At 46.4% G+C, this 22872-nt stretch overlaps 1 protein-coding gene across 1 annotated transcript; it reads left to right on the forward strand.

The window, feature by feature from the left end:
* Positions 1–2572: 2572 nt before the first annotated feature.
* On the forward strand, positions 2573–4043 carry LOC124694470 (pentatricopeptide repeat-containing protein At5g61990, mitochondrial-like). The gene has a single exon (XM_047227454.1). It carries the CDS (start codon positions 2573–2575, stop codon positions 3815–3817), a length of 1245 nt encoding a protein of 414 aa, XP_047083410.1. The 3' UTR covers positions 3818–4043.
* Positions 4044–22872: the final 18829 nt, after the last annotated feature.

The raw sequence follows: 22872 nt of genomic DNA on the forward strand, positions 1-22872 counted from the left end.
ATGGCGGAGGCGATCGCGAGGTCGCTCAAGGACATGGAGGAGGAGAAGCGCGCGGACGACACCGCACTGGACTGGTCCAGGCGTGACTGGGAGCGCGAGGAGGCGGAGCAGCAGCGACGACTGCTGGATCTGGCCGCCGCGCGTCAACTCGCCATTCGCGCCGCCGCACCATCCGCCGCTAGGAACGCCGCGCCCAGGGAGGTGGTGAAGCTCGAGGAGAGCAGCGACGGCGACGACATGTACCTTCCGTCGCCGCCACGCACCGGCGACGCCGGCCGAGGCACGAGCCGCTGGTACGAGGCTCCGCCGCCCCAGGACAACGCCGGCTCGAGCGACGACGACGACGGCGGCGACTACACGTCCTTCTACCGCCATTTCGGCATGTAGTAGGCTGCTATTTAGTTTTAGTTTAGTTGCCAATAGCCGAATTCAAATATATGTACGAATTCGGCCTATTTATGTACGAACTCGCCTCTATATGTTAAATGTCATTAAATTTCGCTTATATTTGAACGAACTCGCCAATTTTGTCTGAATTCGCCGAAGTCCGTTACATCCATCCTGGGCTCGCGGCCTCCCCAGGCCAAATTTTCCTCCAATCCGGACGACAATATCGCCGGATTTGGGCATGGGGAGCCCAAACGGCTGGAGATGCTCTTACAAGTTCACTGCGTCCCCCACGCCGGATGTTTGAGCTCCCCTAGCTGTGCGTCCCAAAGTATACTTGCATCAGGCCAAGCCTAATACGGTGTACGGCACCATGAGCCTATCCCCACTACACAGGGAGGTGATGCGGGGGATGGACAGAACGAAAACCCGCGTGGTGGGCCTGCCTTGTCCTTGACGTGGAGGCATGCACACCGCACGCGGGGTTTAACCTGTTGCCTACCTTTGGTCAAGTCGGGGGTGAATGAGGAAGAGGATGAGGTGACGACGCCCCTCCGCCAACATCGCCTTGTCGCAAGCAGCGACGAACCTGATGACACATCGAGGTTTAACGCGGCGTACATGTCGTCGCTGAACGACACCAGCGCATGGGAGGGCAACATTGAGAACGTGATCGCCATCTCCATCTACGACAACTGCATGCCGCTCGTCAACCTCACAAGCAACGACGACGAAGTTGGTTCCAACAGCGCGATGAAGGACGAGCCAGCCGACCCTTGCGGCAAGCCGCCCATCGACGGGGACAACAACTTCTTCTTAGTTATTTTAGTTTAAATTTAGTCAAATTTCATTCAAATCATTGTAATATATAACAAATTTGAATAAATTCTAATATTTTCCATACGCATTGAAATTTCTTAAATTTATGTTTGGAACAGACGCGCCGAAAAGCGGTAGGCCCTCAAACGCTTGATCCGGCGGTTTATTCGCGCGCTTTAGACCAGTCACAATGGGGTTTATTCCTTAGTAGTATCATGCATATATGATAGTAGTGCTTGATACTATCTTCACAATGCATAGTAACATGTAGTAGTATCATGTATGATTTCTAAAATCTTAATACAAAATATGTACAAGATTTATTTGACATTAATATTTCTAGTTCTACGGTTATGATACGGTATCTACCCATGATATCACTATCATATGTTTCATTATTAATTGGTATGACACATCAACTTTTTTTGAATGCATGTAGTGTATGATACTAGCTATGATACTCGGATTGTGAATAGTCCTAGGGCATGTTTGGTTGGTCACAATGGCGTTTCTCGCATAGGGGGAAAACGAAAATAGCCCATTTGGTTACCCATGGGCTAAAAAAATTGTGCATCACAGAAATTTTAAACCAGCCAAAAAATTGTTTCAAGAGGAAAGTTTCCGAGGCCAGACTCGTGCGAGCGCAAAGGTGGGCCCGCATACTAGCCCCTCTACTAACCTTGGCACTAATCTGCATCATTTCGATCCCTCCCGATCTACAAAATGGTGGGTTTGTTTGAAATATGTTGAACACGAAAAAGGTGAATGGTTTTTGGTTTCATGGAGTATTTGAATGGCAATTTCATGTCCTATTTGAAGTTTTTTTTGCCGAATTTAGTCAAATTCTTCGCAACCGTTCGCGCGTCTCAAAATTTATTCGACGAGTAGCTTCATCTCACTGTCGTGCACGACTTTTGTATTCATATAGTTCTCTATTTTAACATTCATATACGAGTAGATCTACGTCTTCCAAGTATATTGTACGTTGTTTGAAATATGTTGAACACGAAACCGATTTCGAAACACTCGACGAAACGACGAACCGATGACGGGAATGGAATCACAACGCGGAGCCGCATCTTTTCCATGTAAACCTTGTCACGAATATGAATGATTAGACAGTTAGAGCTGATTGTGATTGAACTAGTTTAATTAACCACAATTCTCCTCAACGTGCATACAACCAAACGGAAGTGTTCCTTGTGTCTCCACTTGATGGGATGGGCCGAAACGCAAAATTTCCATGGGCTGGAGATGGTCTAAACAGTGGAGAAAAAAACTTTGAAACAAAAGACGGCTTCCCATGGGACTTCCTTGTCCTTGGCGGCCGCCACTTCGCTCTCGGTTCGTTTTCCGCTGGTCTCTCATGTGGCTCCGCCGTGTCCTCCGCATCCTTCCCGCCGGCGGCGAAGCCTTCTCCTCGAAATCCGCGGTTCGACGCAGCAGCGACACCGCCGCCACGTCAAATGCGATCGCTACCCTCGTCGCCGCGGCCGGTGGCGGCGGTGTCGGGATCAGCAGCCTGGAGGCCGACCTCGACCGCCTCGACCCGCCCCTCTCGGACGCCGTCGTGTCGGACACCCTCCGGGCGCTCACGGAGCGCGGCGTCCCCGCGTGCCGCTTCTTCGCCTGGCTCTCCCAGCACAGAGGCGTCTCCCCGAGCGCCCGCGCCCACAACCTGCTCGTCGAGAACGCCGGCAGGCTGGCCGACTACCCGGCCATGGCCCGCGCCCTCGCGCGTGTCTCGGAGCGGCGCCTCTCCCTCACCGAGCAGGCGTTCGCGTTCCTGAGGGCGTCCTCCTCCGGGAGCAGCGTGGATGGCGCGGCGAAGGCGACCCTACAAACCTTGGACGCCACCGGCGGGCCGTGCCGCGCGTCCGGCGTGTTCTCGCTGGTCAAGGCCCTGGCATCGGCCGGCGAGTTCGACGCGGCCGTGTGGGTGATCGAGGAGACGGCGAGGAGGGCGAGCTACTACAACGTCCTCCTGGCTGCCAAGTGCAGGGCCGGAGATTTCCAGGGCGCCCGAGAGGTGTTCGACGAAATGAGGAAGGGGAAATGCGACCCAAATTCCAACTCCTGGAACTACCTCCTCGGGTGCCTGCTCAAGAACGGAAGGGCCACCGAAGCGTGCGACCTCGTCGAGGCCATGGAAAGGCCTGAACACGACGGTGTCCCGAACTCGCTGACTTACGAGATCCTCGCGTGCCACGCCTGTAAAGCGGGAAAGATGGATTCGGCGAGGCGGATTCTCGACCAGATGTTCTTGGAAAAGCTGACGCCAAGGATTACAATTCACACTGCCTTCATCAAAGGGTACTTCTGTACCGGGAGAATGGAAGATGCTTGCGAGTATGTCAGGGCTATGAGCACCAGGGACAGGTGCTCTGTCAACAGGAACTACAGCTTGCTCGCCAAGCTGTTCCGGAAGTCAGGTAGGACCGTCGAGGCTGGAAGGGTCCTGTACGAGTTGATGATGATGGGTCTCAGGCCTGACCATTCTTCTTATGTTAAGGTGGCAAAAGATTTGCATAAGATGGGCAGGGGAGACCTGGCTGCTGAATTGAAGACCTTGTATCAGGGGTTTGTTGTACAGACAGGTTTGGAGCGCTGATTTCTTTTGTTCTTCTGTCAAGGCACTTAGATGGGTCAAATTTGTTTGCCAAAGAAGACATTTCATCTGCGGTTGGTGCCCTTCACTCGTCTCTATCCCATGTGGGAGTCGATAAACTTTGCTGCAACTCAAAAGGACGTCTCCTACTCTGTACAGAGAAGAAAAAATTAATTATCTCTGAGAAAGCCAGATATTGATGAAACAAATACATAAATGTGTGAGACAGCTGGTGCAGATCCATGTCACTGTGAACTTGATCAAAACATATTTGGTCTGCTGCTTGATGATTAGTGCTGTCTCGGTGTCTCCTATGCCATCAGCTGGATGAAGATAAAGGGCATCTGTTTCTGAAATGGACGAAGGTTCAGCTGGCGAGGCAAACGATGTGGTGGATGAGTTGTGGAAACTGTTTGAAGAAAAGAGGATATAAATAGCAACCATGGGGTAGTGTTGTGGCATCAGCGCAATAGAGTGCCGGAAGGGGAGCGACCCCTGAAAGCAGCTGACATTGCACATCGCGCTTTGTGTTCTGCTCCGTAGTCTATGCAAGTGTCTAAAAGGAACAAGCAGGATGACAGGGAGATTGTGGAGAATCGGCAGCCACCAACAAAAGATGTCCTTCAATTCAGTGTGGACAGGGACTGTGGGACAGACCCACGGGGGACGAGTGTGGTTGCCAGTGATTACCAGGGCATGGTTGTTGCTGCTTGGGCTGGACGACAAGAGCACATAGGGAGTGCTTTCACAGCTAAATTGCCAGCAGTGGAGGAGGCGATCAGTCTGGCCACGGCACTAGCCACTAGGTGCCATTTGAACTGAAGTGGAAACTGATACTCAGCTGCTCATGTTAGCTTTGAATCGCCATTTCCAGGGAGGCTTCAATCATCGATGAGCTAATGATTGATTCAATGTAAGACGTGGTTCTAATCATGTGAGGTCAAATTCTGCAGAAGGAAAGCTAACAATGTGGTGTGCGAGCTTACCCAGATCGGCTATCGATGTGTACTGGCATCTATTGCTGAAACTATGTCCAGGCGATATGCTCATGCTTATTTTGTAATAAAGCTTTTGATTTACTGTAAAAAAACATCTTGGTCTGCTGCTCAAGCATTTGTCTGTATCTTTGGCAAACAAAACTATCATCTCCTTTCTTGCTTATAAAAATCATCGTTCCTCTGGCCATGAATTTATTTTGAATGTAGGAGCACTGATTCCAGTTTCATATACGAGTATCATGAAACTGATATGACAGTTTTTGTTCTTCCAAAACTCTAAAGCCATCCAGACATCTACCCTGGCCATGGATGGCCAATGTGTTTATGGAGCTATGTTCATGCACATTAATCCTAGGTGGGTGCTTTCTACTATTTACATCAGCAGCTTGTAAAATTATCTTTTTTCGATAATAGTCACTTAATTAAAGGGAGCAGCGTTTTGACTATGGGGTACATATGCTCCCTTTATTTAAAATGTACTTCAAACATATTTTGAAATGTCCAGAATTTTTTTTAAAATATGCCACGGGGACATCTTCGCAACCTATGTGCGCACCAAGTTGTTTCACAAAAAACGGCATTTTGTGTGGGCTGCGTAAAAACATAAAATTCAGTGCTAAAATAAGGGTTCACGCGAGCCACCTTTCGGTTTTTTTACATAGAGCACATAAATTGTTGGGTTTTCACGGAACTTTACGTGCGCACATAGAATGTGGATATGAATGCGCAAAATATATTTTCAGATTTTTTTTGACATTTTAAAATATGTTTTTCTTTGGATAAAGGGAGCATATACACTCGTAATGAAAAATGAATTTCCGCAACAAAACAATTTCTAAACATAACTATGTTGTCTCCCTTCAACCTCTCTCCATGGATACACTGTTGGGAAAGCTAATGTACATATTATTTTTTTTGAAAAATTCAAGGGATGGGGGGAAGAAGCTGAGAAGTGATCTCGCCATATCATGGCATCCTCTTTGTGCATAGGGTTTTTAAATGTATGCAACCAGAGAGATAGGTCTGAAATTACATGAGGATATAGGCGTAACGAACATCTCGGAAGATGAGTACATTCCTGGCATCCCAAATGTTCCATAGGATAGTTAGCAGGACCGAGGGCCAAAGACAAAGTGCAGTTACATAATGGTTTATTTGTGCAGTTAGCCTAAACCTTGTGATATCGTCAAGTGGGCCAAGTTCATATCGTTGAATGACAGTTTGTTTGGTTCCTAATAGAAAAAAATATCAGTTTGCTTGTGTACAGTGTTTGATTGCCAACTAAGCTGCAATATATGTACGAACTAGGAATTTTTCCGTGGTTGGTAATCTACCGTCATGTGTTATAGTTACCACTTCTCCCAAGCGGTGACATTACCCATCATCACTTGGAACAAAGAGGCAGTATAACAACAAAACAAACTAGCAAGCAGGACTATTATATCGTTGTTCGGTCCTAGCTACTTCGAAATAACAGTTTAGCACAACTAGTTTATCCCTAGCTAATACTGAATGGTAGTTCAACACACAAGTAGTCGACTTATACACACAAACAAGACACAAACAGGAGCAGTTCATAGCACACATCACGGCATGGAAATGCTTCTTCTTCAAATCTTGGAGTTGCCTCTACAGCTCACATAGTGTTCGCCCACTCCTGCCTCTTGTTCTTCCAGGCGGCGTTATCATTGGCAGCAACACTATGGCCAGCATCAATCCCGTCAGGCAGGACTTTATGCTCAAGACCCTATCCTAAGATCCTATTATGCAGAATACAACATGCAAGAACTAGCTTAATCTAGATGGGGAAAGTGTGGAAAGGCTTCTCATCAGGTATCTTAAATATGTTCTTCATAGTTGTGAATACCCTCTCGACCGTGACTCTGAGGCTAGAGTGTCTAAGATTGAAGTGTTCCTTGACATTTTTGGGGTAGAACCTTGTAGAGAACTCATTAAGGTGGTACCTTGTGGACCTGAAGGGTGGGAGAAACCCAAGGTGGCAAGCATAGCTGGTATCAGCAATGTAGAACTTACCCTCAGGGACTTTCAGGCCATCAGGTCTCTCCAAGCTGTCAGTCGGAATTGCTGCATCATGGGCTGATCGTTTCCACCTAGCAAGCACATATGTGAACTTCATATTGAAGTCAACAATGGCAAGCACATTTTGGTTGGTGTAGTGTGTTCTCCCTTGCAAGCAAGAGACTGCCTTTTAGGAACTTTTGCCGTGATTTGAGTATCGTCAATGGTCCCAATACAATCCTAACATGAACATGAACAAATTAATGGTTAGGCGCTTGTGTTGTACAATGTGTAAAGCACAAGTTTCACCTTGGAATATGATGTACAAATGTGTAAATGAGTTCATTATCGCTGTTGGGATCTCCATCTGGTAGACTGCACACAAAGTCCCCAGCTGACTAGATGCCTAGTTGCTAAATTATTCAAGAATTTTCTCTGGCATATAAGACTTGGACATGTTGGAACAAAGAATTTGCAGAAGCTTGTGAGAGGAGATCATATCAATGGAATTGAGGATGTCGAGTTTCATAAATATCATACTTGCAGAACATGTCAAGCAGAAGACGTTGTGAAGACAAAGCACTCGATCAAGAACATCATGTCTACCACCATATCTCTTCAACTCCTACACATGGATCTTTCTGGTCCTGACTCGTCAAGATCATTTGTTAGATCCTAGAGTAGTTTGAGGAAGAAGAGAACCAGTCGTGTAAGTGCTGGAGTGAATCCAGGAAGTGCTAGTGCGTCAGTTAGTGGAGTCGTGGTGGTAGTAGAAGGCGTGAGTTTAGTTTAGGCTGAGAGCTTATGTATTCTCGTTTGCTATATAAGAGAAATAGAGGAGAAAATTACAAAAACCCACCACAATGGCGGCTAGGGTTTCAAAAAACCACCACCTTTCATATTTTTGACAGAAAACCACCTGTTTGGTGTAACAGCGTGACAAATACCCACCACTTTATGAAATAATGACGGACCAACGCGTTAAGCACCAAATTAACAGGTGGGGCCCTTTGTCAGGCTGACGTGGCAAGTGTCCGAGCCACCGGCCGTTAACGGCAGGTCGGTTACCCTAACTGAGCCCAGTTGGACCTGTCAACCTGTGACTCTCTCCCCTGCTCCTCCCTCTGTCGCGAATGGAGGCGGCGCCCCCTCCCGGAGATGGCGCTCGTGCCGGCGGCGACGGCGGCGGCACCAAAGGCGGAGGTGTGGGATCTACGCGTGGTGCATCTGACGAGGCTGCTGGTTCAGGCTCGGTCGGCGACCACTGCAGCGGGAGCTCGAACCCGCCCGCCACCACCATTCCCCCCAAATCCGTCGCCCCCGTGTGGAAGGATCTCCTGGAGCAGAGCGTTGGCGGCCATGGGTAAGTATTTTTCCCTTCTCTGTAGTAGATGAAGTCATGCTGAGATCTCTGTGTGTATGCTAGGTACATAGAAATCATTAGAAGTAGAAATTAATAGCCATTGTGTGTAATCTCTGTAGCATTAGCAATATGGGAGAACCAATAGAGGATTCAGAAATGATGTACATATTGAATCAAGAGAGCAAGCAGATTTGGGAATAGGATGAAGCCGATGACTGTGAAGAAGGAGATGTTGAAGAAGAAGCTGAGTATGATATGGACGATGGACCAGAGGCTACAGAAGCTATTAGGAAGGAAGATGCTGATCTCAGCCAGAAGATTATTGACATGAAGAGCAAGAAATCAGATCCTCATTATCACTATGAAGGAGATACAGAGGAGGAAGACATATTTTATGACTCCGATGGTAGTGACAGTGACTGTAATGTTCAACCACAACCAAAAATAGAAGCAGAAGAATTTGTAGTGAGAGAGAAGAAGAGAAAGAAACCATGCAAGCCCGGGCCGACCAACAGATCTCATTGTACTGAGGAGAGCTCAACTCCAGCTGACTTTGTTTCTTCTTCGGATAGTGGAACAAATGCAGATTTGGGGTTCGATGATGATGATGGAGCAGCGGCTGCGGACGGGCGACTGCGACAGCTCTTGGAGAAGGGGAGAAAAATAACAGAACGACCCAACGCATGGGCCGGCCGGGTTCGTTTTTAGCTCTCGCCTTTAATGGTCGTTATCTCCGACACTTGCCACATCAGCCTTACAATGGGCCCTACCTGTCAATTTGGTGCTTAACCCGCTAAACCGTTCTCATTTCACGAAGCGGTGGGTATTTGTCACGCTGTTACACCAAACCGGTGGTTTTCTGTCAAAAATATGAAAGGTGGTGGTTTTCTGAAACCCTAGCCGCAATTGTGGTGGGTTTTTGTAATTATCTCGTAATAGAGAGAAGAGAAAGGTAGGCCGTGTTAGCTGAGCAAAACAATGTAGCATTTGTGATGCCAAGGGTGTGTGCGTTCTTGTGTGAGTTAGACAAGAGATAGTGATCATTCCAAGGATCGTAAGAAGGAAAAAAACACCAGTAGCTACTCGAGATACAAGTCCCACACCAATCTCATTGAATGGACTTTTCGATCTGAATCATATACCAACTTCGACTCCAACTCCTCAAGTAATGATGAGGAAAATGGTGTTGATGGGATCGATATTTCTACATATCTCCTTTCATGCTCCATGTTCAAAGTGTCCAAAAAGTAAAGCCATATTCCATCATGCTTCATGGCCAAAAGTCTCAAGGTAAAAGCTTTTGCACACTATGATGGCAGTGAATATGATTTTCTTTGTAAGGAACTAGAAGATGTCTTGATCTCATATGATAGATTCACCACTGTTTGTGAGAAGCAAGAAGATTTGTTTGTTAATTAGATAAGGACACGCGAAAGTCTAACTCATAAGGTTGAAAGCAAAAGTTAAAATATCTCGATTTCTTGGCGAAACATTGCACTCTTGAATGAACATGAGGAGGTAGGTCTTGATTATCTCAAGAGGAAGCAAAAATCACGAGTCACTCAAGTGTGACTGTGAGGATCTTGAGAATAAGCACACTTCTCTTAGTACCGACAATCTCAAGCTCCACAATATAACTCTAAAATTGTCTCCCCCATTATGTTTACCTTTTGTTACTTTTGCTCAAACAACGAAAGAAACTATTTTACTTTCTCAAATACTTCCCATATACCTATGGATGATGGTAACCCCTCTCCTAGCATTTTTGCTCGAAGAGGAAAATGCAAGGTTAAGAACATCTCCACTCGCCCTCCCAAAGGCCCCCAATAGCCGATTGGGGGGCACCGACGCGAAAACGGACGCCCATCCACGGTCCCCAAATTTTTTTTCCACCGGCATTGACATAGGCATCCCCAATGGGCCTGCCAAAGATAGTACCCGGGGTTTACTGAAGGCCCACGACTCGATGAATATGAAGTTCGGAAGCCCAAGTTAGTATTAAGGAAAGCTAGAGTTGTATTAGGAAATACATACTTGTAATTTTACGAGATGAGGAAGAAACCTTCCCGGACTCTGTAAACTTGTGTATTACGAATCCCTCGGCTCCGCCTCCTATATAAGGGGAAGTCGGGGGACAAAGAAAGCATCGATTCATTGTTTCACGCAACCCTAGTTTTCATATCGTCGAGTACTTTTCGGCTGAAACCTTCGAGATCTACTTGCCCTCTACTTCCGACTAAAACCCTAGTCTACAATCTGTAGGCATTGATAAGTTAATCCCTTGTCAATTGGCGCCGTCTATGGGAATTAGAGGTGTCAAGGATCTGATCTCGATGGCACGTTCAAGATCGTCGACTTCATCAACTGCAAGCAACGCGATGGACAGAGGTAAACAGATCGAAACTGGTCTAGTTGATTTTGTTCCTCACCCGCCCTCCCGTTTGGATGCATATGCGTATCTGGAGGAGCCCATGGAGATGACGTTCGGAAAGTTCCACTTCCGCGTTGAGAAAGAAGGAGCGTATCGTATCGAAATTCCGATCTCGTCGGGATTATCAGCGATCGATCCTGATTTTTCGAGTTCAGCATCGTCAATCGAGTCAGGCGACGAGGAGACTTCATCGCCACGCTTCATCAGCACCAGGGCAAGTGAAAAACTTGCCAAGATCTTCAGCGACATGTCTTTCGAGTCATCTGCGGACTCCGATATAAGCAATGACTCGAGCAACATCGACAGCTTCAACTTCATCGAAAGATCCACTACTATTGGAAAGGTCTTCACCAATCTCTATGATGGTGTCACCAAACCCAGCAAGGTTCAGAATCCAAAATATCATCAGATTTATGCCATTGGAGAACCAAGTCGCGATCAGGAGGAGACATCAGAGGCTTTCGACGATGTGGGAAATCCATACGTCGATCCCGCATACCTTAGGAGAGGTTTAGGCACTAAATATGTCGGGTCTACACCACGTTTAAGGGTTCAACTTCCACAAGCAGCGTGGGACAGAGCCGCAAGAGCTATGGATGGTACAGAACCAATGACTACAACTGCTACGTCGGAAGAATTGCAAGCGTACCAATATAGACTCGCCCGCGTTGGAAGAGAATTGGAAAAACAGACAGCTGCTTTGAATAGAAGAAGGGAGACAGCTTCCGCGTCAAGTAGGCGAAGGGCGGAGTTAAGCCGACATTCAGGAACTTCGGGAGATAGTCACAAAGAAGCTCGAAACAGAGCAAGATCTCAGCTGCAAAACATACCTGAGGCTGACAGAGAAAATTTGGTTCAAAACCTCGACATGTCCTTTATGTCGATAGACACGAGGGGGAATATTATCCCTAAGACACCGGAAGCTGGGTATATGGCGACGCGAGCCTTCATCCTCGCATCCAAGCCACCTCCCGGAGATCCAAGAGAAGCATTGTACAATATGGCCATGGCAGGAGTCAGAGCCATGGGAACGGCGTTTGTAAATTTGCCTCCCGAAGGATCAAGGCAAAATAGTCCACGACACACTGCAGCAGCACCAGGTCCCGAGAGAACAAGTGGAGCAAGAGACACAGCAACACAGGCACGGGTGGACAGAGCACGACAAAATAGAAGGGAACATCGGCATTCCCCAGAGATAGATGACAAAGATATGCGTGGGCTACCGTGCTTTACAAGGAGGGTCCGGAAAACTCGAGTTCCTTCAGGGTTTAAGTTACCTGATAATTTCAAAAAATTTGATGGCCTGCAAGATCCCAAGGATTGGCTAGTCGATTACCTCGAGACGGTGAAGCTGATTGGAGGAACCAGAGCAACAGCCATGCAGAGCATTCAAGTACATCTGAGCGGAGCCGCGCGATCTTGGATAAAGAAGCTTCCGCCAGGTTCCATCGACAGCTGGGACAGTTTTGAGGACGTGTTCGTCAAGAATTTCCGATCTACCTGCAAAAAACCCGCATCACTAGAAGAATTAAGATCGTGTCGACAAAAGCATGATGAATCAATGAGAAAGTACATCCAAAGGTGGAACATCATTAAAAACTCGGCAGAGAATATATCTGACGAGAGAGCGATAGATGCGTTCATGGCAAGAATTCGACGAGGAGATTTTGTCGAAGACTTGGGGAGAACCAACCCAAGGACAGTATCAGCACTGATGGAGATAGCTAACAGGTGGGCAGATGGAGAAGACGCTGTTCACAATAAGCGACACAGGTCACCAGAGGAGGACCGCGGTCGAAATTTTCAAAATAGACGACGATTTCCTCGGCAATTCTCGAGTTATGATGCTCCTGGCCAAATTTCGGCTAGGTTTCGGGGAAGCACTGGAGGAAACAATAGAGATGAATATCAAAGAAGTAACGAGCAGCGAGGCAACAATAGAGATGACTCTCGGAATAACAGGCAAAATAGTGGACCACGGTTTCAGAGACATTTTGTATCTCCCGAGGATATGATGAACGGGCTGTGTCAGATGCACTTCTATCTCGACAATAATGGGAAGAGGCAGTCAGGACATCTACAGAAGGACTGTCGAAATTTTCAAGCAATGTTGAGGTTTGTAGGACAAGCCAATGTTCAAGCAACAAATAGAAATCCCCAGGAGCCCAGGAGTGAGATCCACCTGCCACCTCCTCCCGCAATTACGGACGAAAATTGGCACCAGCTCAGAATAGTGGCAGCACCACACCCGCCTCCATACATCGACCCCAATTCCAACGGCGCGGTCTCGATGTTTCAGAAAGCTAGGCCGTCTAACAGGGCACAGAAAGTAATCTCGCGACAAGTATTCATGGCAGAGAAGATGCCTCCACCAACGATTGAGTACTTAAATTGGTCGGGACAGGACATTGGCTTCACAATAGCGGATCATCCGCAGCAAGTTCCTCGACCAGGGCAGTCAGCACTTATCTTACCAGCAGTGATCGCAGGATTCGACGTATCTCGAGTATTCATAGATGGAGGCAGCAGTCTAAACCTTATGTACACAGATACACTAAGGAAGATGAACATATCCCTAGCAAATCTGAAACCAACTGACACACGTTTTCATGGTATCACACCAGAGAAGCCAAGTTATCCGTTGGGGAAGATCAATCTCGACGTTCAGTTTGGGACCCGAGAAAATTACAGGATAGAAAGGCTGGAGTTTGAAGTCGTGGATTTCTCGTCGCAATATCACGCCTTGTTGGGGCGACCAGCATATGCCAGGTTTATGGCGGTACCACACTACACGTACCTGTTGTGGAGGCTACCTGGACCTAAGGGACCAATTACAGTCAAAGGAAGTTTCGCGTTAGCTGATAAATGCGACAAGGATTTTCATCGACTGTCAGAAACTTTCGGGATGCAAGCAGAATATATGGCGTCAAGGCTCACAACTGATTATGATGTGTTGCTAGATGTAGGAAGGTGAAAGGATCGTATGCCGCACCTAGAGGGGGGGGGGTGAATAGGTGCTAACCAATTTTTAGTTCTTTTTCAATTTAGGCTTGACACAAATGGTAAATTCTCTAGATATGCAACTAAGTGAATTTACCTATATGACAAGGCTACCAACTAAGCAAGATAACTAAGCAATAGAGAGAGAATAGGATAGAGGTAACCGAGAGTGGAGCACGCGATGACACGGAGATGATTCCCGTAGTTCCCTTCCTTTGCAAGAAGGTACGTCTACGTTTGGAGGAGTGTGGTTGCTACGAAAGCCAAACCAACAGCCACGAAGGCTTCACTCGGATCTCCGGTGAGCAACGCCACGAAGGCCTAGCCCACTTCCACTAAGGGATTTCCTCGAGGCGGAAACCGGGCCTTTACAAGGTTCTTGGGGCACACATCCACAACCAAATTGGAGGCTCCCAAATCTGTTACAACACAACAATCAACAACAATACATCAACACGAATCAACTAGGGAACCAAATAGGAACACTAGCATGAGATCCCTCAAACAAGAGAGGGGGAAATGAAGAACGCTTCGGTGAGGATGTAGATCGGTGTCTTCTCCTTCGAATCTCCAAAGATCAAGAGATTTGGTTGGGGGAGGAAGGAGATCTTGCAAATCTTGACTTTCTTTGAGTTGGCTCTAATGGAGGTGGCTTGGCAGAATTCTTGTGCAATGATTGAGCAAAGAGGCAAGGAGGAAGAAGGGGGTATTTATACCCCCACTCAAAATGGAGCCGTTGTAGCTTCCGGGGCCGGATAATCCGGCCTAAGTAAGGGCCGGATAATCCGCCCCCCCCGGATAATCCGGTCTTCGGGGCAAAAGAGTGACAATGTCCGGCCAAATGTCCGGCCTCCTTCCAGAGTTGATTTTCTTCCAGTCCTTAGCGAAAAACGGGGGGGCCGGATATTTCCAAAATATCCGGCCCGGATAATCCGGCCCTGGTACAATACCGGGACATTATCCGGCCAAATGTCCGGCCCCCTTCCAGAGCCAAAATTCCTGAAACACTTAGCCAAAAACAGGGGGGCCGGATATTTCGACAATATCCGGCCCGGATTATCCGGCCTGGCCAAACTTTTTCTGAAACCTTTTTGACACACGATCAAATCCAACACACATGAATAAATATCTATGTAATCCCCGTACCACTTAAACAAACATTAGTGTATCATATATATTGACATCAAACACACAAAACATAATGTGAGAGATGTTCTTTCAATCTCCCCTTTTTGGTGTTTGATGACAATATATGGATTTGCAATAGAATCACTATAGAGACAAGCATGATGGCAAAACATAGAGGCACTCCCCCTACATGTGTGCATATAAGTAATTTGCATTTGAATACAAATACACAACACATAGAAGTATGGTGCCTCAACACAAGAGATATCCAACATGAGCTCTAACAAAAGACATTGACACATATGAAGTTGAGATAGGATGAAGGAAGTCATACCCATGTGTAGATATATAATACGGAGATATAGCATCACACATAATGAAATATCCTTGATCTCAACAAATAGAAATCCGAAAACCATAACAATGTCTCACACCACATAGCACATAGTTTTGAACGGCACACAAATAAACCAAATAGTTCAAATAAGCGGGAACACAAGCAATATAAGAATGATAAACGCCTATGCTTGTGCCCAAACCATGCAAATCCCCGAGAATCCTAATAGAACACTTCTCCCCCTTTGGCATCGAGACGCCAAAAAGGGGACAAGCGCGATGCTACACGTCCCATGGGAATCACTCGGAGGCATAATCATCATCGGACTCTTGCACCTCTTCTTCTTCTTCTTCCTCTTCATCGATGTCGGAGCATCCGGAGAGCGACGAGAGGTGTTGGACCTTTGAAGGCAATCATCAAGATCACTCCATGGAACCTGTGCAGAGTGCCACCTAGTGTAACCCGGGTGAGCTGGAGGCTGAGGCGGGGGACCTTGTTCACCACTGAGCTTGTGAAGAATAACCGCCTGAGTATGCTTAATCTCAGAACGCTCACGGCTAGCTGCATAGTTCTCCTTATGGATCTCAATGTTCATGCAAAGGATGTGACGCTGAAACCAACTAAGCCGGGTCACTTGCTTCCTCATAGCCGGGACATCGGGATGACGACCAGGAGCAACACCACTAGAACGAGCATCACCCATGAAAGAGTCAGGTGCAGGAACAGCAGAAGAGACTGGCTTGAGCTTGTAGGCCTTCTTGACATGGTGCTTCACCAACGGATACCTACCCAAATCTTCACTCACAGACACAGAGTTGTTGATGAGAAGCTGGATGTAGGGTGCATAAGGTATGGTGGTCCGGGAGACCATGGCATCACGGATCTCATGGAAGATAAAGTCCATGATATCAAGAGTGTAGTCCCTCACTTCATCACCATCACGAGCACACTTATAGCTGAGGTGCATAAGATCTACAAGAACTCCCCGGATAGCATCATTGTTACCACCACTTGGGCAAATGGTTGCCCGAAAGAACCGAAGCAACTGACTGTATATGAGAAGCAGCCCCTTTGTAAAACCAATCCTTCCCTCTGAGGTATAGAGATTTGCAAGAGCATTCTTATCTGCCTGTTGTGGTCCATGAAGACGACGACCCTCATCAATAGAGACTCCAAGAATACTGGCAAAGCGGTGCAGAGTGGCACTGCAGTGTGTGGAGCCAGACATCCATTCCATAGTGCGTTCCTCATCAGTCTTGATTGCCAAAGTGGCAAAGAATTGCTTCACCAACTCTGGGCTATAGTCACATTGAATCTTCATGATATCTTTCAAGCCCATTCTTCCAACAACCCAGATAGCATCTTCAAAGTGATCGTTTTCAGCTAGAATGTCCACATCAATGGCTTGCATGGGTCTCAGATTCTTCATTGGCTCATAGATGTCCTTGTAGATGTACATTTGCTCCATGCACCAATATCTCCTGCCCTCTATCTCTTCATCTCTTGGCAAATCTTCATACCAGTTCTTCAAGCGGAGAGCGGAATAAGACACTGGATCCATGGCCTTGTAGTTCTCCCTCACTTCCTTGTTCTTCCTTCTTGAAGTGACCGACTTGCGAGGAGCATTGGGTGCAAACTCGTCACTAGATCGATCATGCCTCTGGCGTCTCCGACCACCCCGAGAAGCACCACCTGAGAGAAGCAAAGGCGGGTAGCAAAGAGAAGGTAATGCTCATAAGTCATGTAAGATATAGTAAAATACTCGAGAAGCATGCTATAAGTTGGTACAAGTCTAGACATGATAGATTGAAGCAAAACTGCAGCGGCGATGAAGCTCCAGGCCGGATAATCCGGTGCCCCTGGGGGCGGATAATCCGGCCCGGCCGGATAATCCGGCCTGCTCGGGGGGCGGATAATCCGGCCCTGCGAGATGTGCAGATTTCCAATCAAAAACATGTCTAAGACTAGATCGGCCTCATAGCATGCAAGAGGAGTACACTACTCATGATTTGGAACAACTAGACACCAATTCCACCAAGAAAATAGCACATATAAAACACAACATCTAGGGTTAGAGATTGTGAATCATACCCACATCCATTGTGGAAACCGCTTGGTGGAGAAGGTAGCTAGGGAGGAGATGCACCCGATCCACCCAAGAACTCCGAGAGGGGGCGGATGGAGCGTCTCCGGCGAGGAGGAGGAGATCCGGCGGCCTTGAGAGGAGAAAGAGGAGAGAGGCGCGTGGGGGGAAGGTCTGAACCGTTTTGCCCCCTGCGCCCTCGACTCAACCCTTTCAAGATCTGCCCAGGCCGGATAATCCGGCCCTAGCTTAGGGCGGATAATCCGGCCGGGCCGGATATTCCGGGGTGGCCTGGGGCCGGATTATCCGGGGTTCTGGAAAATTCCAGAATCACCGGAAATCCAGCCCATCTTTCGTTGGTTATTTGCAAGTCCCATATATGATGTAATAAAGTATCACGTCACATATAAGGTACAAATTTACCAATAAGATGGAGCACCCTAGATCATCCGACCGAAAAACCTCAAACTCCAAGTTTTTTACCAAACATGACAAATGAGCAAGATGGAAATGGCTTATAGGGGAGAGTAGGCTTAGGTTTTAGAAGATACAAACTGTTAATGGTACATGGTCACTCAAGTTTGCAAGATATGAGCAAATAAGGCCAAACTAGAGTGATTTCCCATAAGAACATGGAGATGTCAATAAAATCCAATGAAAAACCAAACAACTCCAACTCTTCACAAAGAAGAGTGTGGTGGCCTAGGCCACCATATATGAGTGTTATGGTATGGCACCGCGAAGATATATCTTGGGTCCAAACCAATACTCATCATTTAAGCTCACATATCAAAATATGATATAACGAGAATGAAATCTTTAATGTTGGCATTATGGGGGGAGGAATAGCTCAATAATTTAAACCGCACTCCCCCTATTTCCATGCCCACATCTAAACCAAATAAAGTTTTGAGACGAAGGTGTGTTTGCAAGATGGTCAAGCTATACTCCTTGAATCAATGATATTTAGCTCATTCCTCAAATAAGTGAACCTTGCTTCATCAAGAGGCTTTGTGAATATATCGGCAAGTTGATCCTTGGTAGGAACATAGATAAGCTCAATATCACCCCGGGCAACATGATCCCTAATGAGATGATTCCGGATCTCAATATGCTTCGTTCTTGAATGTTGCACCGGATTATAGGCAATCTTGATAGCACTTTCATTGTCACATAATAGAGGCACTTTGTCACAAATGACACCGTATTCCTTTAAAGTTTGCCTCATCCATAACAATTGAGTGCAACCACTTGCGGCGGCAACATATTCGGCTTCGGCGGTGGAGAGAGATATGCAATTTTGCTTCTTAGAAGACCAACACACCAAGGACCTACCAAGGAATTGGCAAGCCCCGGAAGTTGATTTCCTATCATCCTTGTCACCCGCCCAATCCGCATCGGTATATCCATTGAGAATAAAACTTGAGCCTTTGGGGTACCAAATACCATATCTTGGGGTATCAACTAAATATCGAAAGATTCTTTTGAGAGCCATCATGTGACTCTCCTTAGGAGAAGCTTGATACCTTGCACACACACCAACACTCAACACTATGTCCGGTCTAGATGCGCAAAGGTAAAGCAAGGATCCAATCATGGAGCGATATACCTTTTGATCCACTTCTTTACCATTGGGATCAAGAGCAAGATGACATTTGGTAACCATAGGAGTGGCCACACCCTTCAACTCGGTCATCTTGAACCTCTTGAGCATGTCTTGGAGATATTTTGCTTGGTTGATGAAGGTTCCTTCTCTCAATTGCTTGATCTCAAAACCAAGGAAAAACTTCATCTCTCCCATCATAGACATCTCGAACCTATCGGTCATAAGCTTTGAGAATTCATCATTGAAAGCTTTGTTAGTAGAGCCAAAAATAATATCATCAACATATAATTGGCAAACGAAAAGCTCCCCATTGACCCTCTTAGTAAAAAGAGTGGGGTCGATTAGCCCAACATCAAACCCACGGTCTACCAACAATTCCTTAAGGTGCTCATACCAAGCTCTAGGAGCTTGCTTGAGACCATAAAGTGCTTTATCAAGCTTGTAGACATGGTTAGGAAAGTTGAGATCCTCGAACCCCGGGGTTGCTTAACATACACCTCTTCATGCAAAGGACCATTAAGAAAAGCACTTTTCACATCCATTTGTTGAAGCTTAAAGTTATGATGCGATGCATAAGCAAGAAGGATACGGATGGACTCAAGACGAGCCACGGGAGCATAGGTCTCTCCAAAGTCAATTCCTTCAACTTGAGAGAAACCTTGAGCCACCAATCTTGCCTTGTTCCTCACAATATTTCCAAACTCATCTTGCTTGTTCTTGAATATCCATTTAGTGCCTATAACATTGCGGCACTCCTTTGGCTTCTCTACTAAGGCCCACACTTTGTTGCGCTTGAAGTTGTTGAGTTCCTCATGCATAGCTTCCACCCAATCCGAATCTTCAAGAGCTTCAAACACTTTCTTGGGTTCCACTACGGAGATATAGGCATGATGATTGCTAAAGTTAGCCAATTGCCTTCTTGTGGAGACTTTTGCTCGAACATCACCGAGGACCTTATCATGAGTGTGTCCACGAATTTCAAGGGTCCTATCTCTTCTTGCTAAACGACGGGCCTCGATCTCCTCCTTGGTTCTTCTTGGCCTTGGAGGTGTCACTTGATCATCTTGACCATTTGGGTCCCCGTCTTGACCTTCAACATGAGCTTCCTCAATTATTTGAGGTTGCTCATCCTCATGTGCTTGATCTTGAATGTTGAAAGGATACTCATCGGATCCATCATGAACCCGTGGTTGATCTTGTTCTTGGTCTTGTCCTTGATCTTGTCCTTGATCTTGCACACAAGGGGGAGGGTTTTGTTCTTGTTCTTGGGTTGGTGCATCATTTGCTTCACTTGATGGGGTTTGTTGAGGTTGAGAAGATGAGGGCTCCACCGTGGTAGAGCATAGTTCTTCCCGAGACGCCACACCGTGTCCCTCAATGGGGCGGAAAAATCCCACACCCATTCTTACTATGGCATCTTGAGGTATTTCATCACCTGCACAAACATCAACTTGCCCCACTTGGGAGCCATCATTTTCTTCGAACTTCACACTACAAGATTCAATGATAATCCCGGAGGATACATCAAAGATTCTATAAGTGTGAGATTCGGCACCGTAACCAACAAATATACCCTCCAAAGCTTTAGGAGCAAATTTAGACAAACGAACTCCTTTGATTTTGTAGAAACACTTACAACCGAACACCTTGAAGTATGAGATGTTGGGCTTGTTGCCGGTGAGTATTTCATAAGGAGTCTTGTTCAAGCCCTTGCGGAGATAGAGCCGGTTGGAGGAGTGACATGCGGTGGAGATGGCTTCGGCCCAAAAGTTATAGCGGGATTTATACTCCGCCATCATAGACCTTGCCATATCCATAAGAGTCCGGTTCTTCCTCTCCGCAACACCATTTTGTTGAGGGGTGTAAGCAGCGGAATATTGATGACGAATCCCCTCATCACTAAGAAAATCATTGAGTGTGTAGTTCTTGAACTCGGAGCCGTTGTCACTTCTTATTGCCATAATGAGGAGGTTGTGTTGGCGTTGCACCTCGGTAGCAAAGTCAATGAATATTTGTTGAGTCTCATCTTTTGTCTTGAGAAAGTAGACCCAAGTGTATCTTGAGTAGTCATCGACAATCACCAAGCAATGTTTCTTCGCACCAAGACTTGCATGAGTAACGGGACCAAAGAGATCCACATGAAGGAGCTCCAAGATCCTCTTGGAAGAGATGATGGTCTTGCTTGGATGCGGAGAGTCATGCATTTTGCCTTCAACACAAGCCCTACAAACACGATCTTTGGCAAAAGACACATTTTCCATTAGTCCCACAATATGGTTCCCCTTGTGAAGACTTTGCAAAGTTCTCATGTTGACATGGGCTAGGCGGCGATGCCACAACCAACCCACGTCCGCCTTTCCGAATAGGCACATCGCACTTGACGTGGTGGTCCCCGAAAAGTCCACCACATACAAGTTGTGTTCGCGATACCCAACGAATGCGACTTTTAGAGTCTTGCTCCACAAGAGGACCACAATATCATTATCAATAAAGACGGCGAAACCCATCTTGCCAAGGGCGGAAACGGAAAGCAAATTGTAACCAAGGGTTTTGACAAGCATGACATCCACAAGAGTAATGTTGTGTGCAACCACAACCTTGCCAAAACCCAATACCTCGGATGTAGAATTATCGCCAAAGGAGACGGTGATATCATTTATGTTAGGCCTCAACTCCTTGACGAGGTTCTTGCCGCCGGTCATATGACTTGTACATCCACTATCAAGTACCCATTTTGAACCTCCGGCGGCATAGTCCTACATGAGATCAATTCTTGGATTTAGGTACCCATTTTTCAATGGGTCCTCTTTTGTTAGCAACAAGGGTCTTTGGGACCCAAATAGACCAAGCAACATAACCATCATATGGACCAACATACTTAGCATAAACATCACCATAATAATCTTTAAAGAGAACATAGTGAGGATTATCTATTCCCGCACCATCATCATTAATGGTGTTGCCCTTTCGGGGTTCACCATTAGCTTTCTCATGTGCGGGCTTGGTCTTTTTCTTGCTTGCCTTTTTAGCCTTGGAATTAAAACCAAGTCCCTCCTTCCCATTGTTTGATCTTTGCTTACTCAAAAGATCATCCAACGAAAGTTTACTTTGGGGAGAGGAGGTCCTAGCAAGTTCATCTTTCAACCTAGCATTTTCCTCAATAACATTTGCATGATCACATGAAGGAGTAGAGGAGCTAGGCACATCATATGAGGCAAGCCTAATTTGAAGTTGCTCATAAGACTTGGATAAGAGAGTGTATTCACTCTTCAAAGCTTTGTGAGCTTTGTCTAGTTCATCTAGACCTTTCACAAGTTTCTCATGATCAACCTCAAATTGAGCCTTTTCCTTTTTAAGCACTTTAGACTTAGCCCTAGCAAGATCTCTAGCTTTTGTGAGCTTGTTAATTTTATCTTGAGGCTCTTCAAGAGTTTCTAGCCTCTCCTCAAGAGAGGCTATAGTTTCTTGACTTTCCTCAAGAGCATTTTTAAGAGCATGGATTTCAAGAGAGTCTTCTCTCTCTATTTGACCCTTTTTCTCAAGCAAATCACCTTGTTGAGCTATACGAACCATGAGGCTAGAAACATGCTTCTTAGTGTTACCTTGTAGGTTAAGAATGAAATCATCAAACTCTAGCATTTCTTGTTTCACTTTTAGACTATCATCATCAACCCCTAGATCACTAGATAAGTTAGGCATAGAGGGGTTAGGGGATGATACCTCGGAGGATTTAGCCATAAGGCAACTTTCTTCCTCCACATGAATGACCTCATTGGGGGATTCACTTGGTGATGAAGAGTTAGTGGAGAGGGAGGCAAGAGCGACCAATCCATTAGAGGTTGCATCTTCTTCATCATCAACATCATCATCTCCGGAGGTATACTCTTCTTGAGTTGATAGCACAATAGGTGTGTCCAAGGAGGACCTTGCCATGAAGCAATGTGCATTCTTGATATGAGGGTTCTCATTGGGAGATTCAAAGAGAGATGAAGAGGGGTGTTGGTGGTGGCGATGGCGGCCAATTCCTTTGAGCTTTCTTCATCTTCATCACCACTAGAACTTTCAACTTCATCGGTAGAATATTCTTCCCTTG

This window comes from Lolium rigidum, chromosome 3 (genome assembly GCF_022539505.1).
Source record: "Lolium rigidum isolate FL_2022 chromosome 3, APGP_CSIRO_Lrig_0.1, whole genome shotgun sequence".
Lineage (NCBI taxonomy): Eukaryota > Viridiplantae > Streptophyta > Magnoliopsida > Poales > Poaceae > Lolium > Lolium rigidum.

Coding starts and splice junctions, on each gene's coding strand:
- LOC124694470 (XM_047227454.1), top strand. CDS start 2,573: ATGTGGCTCCGCCGTGTCCTCCGCATCCTTCCCGCCGGCGGCGAAGCC.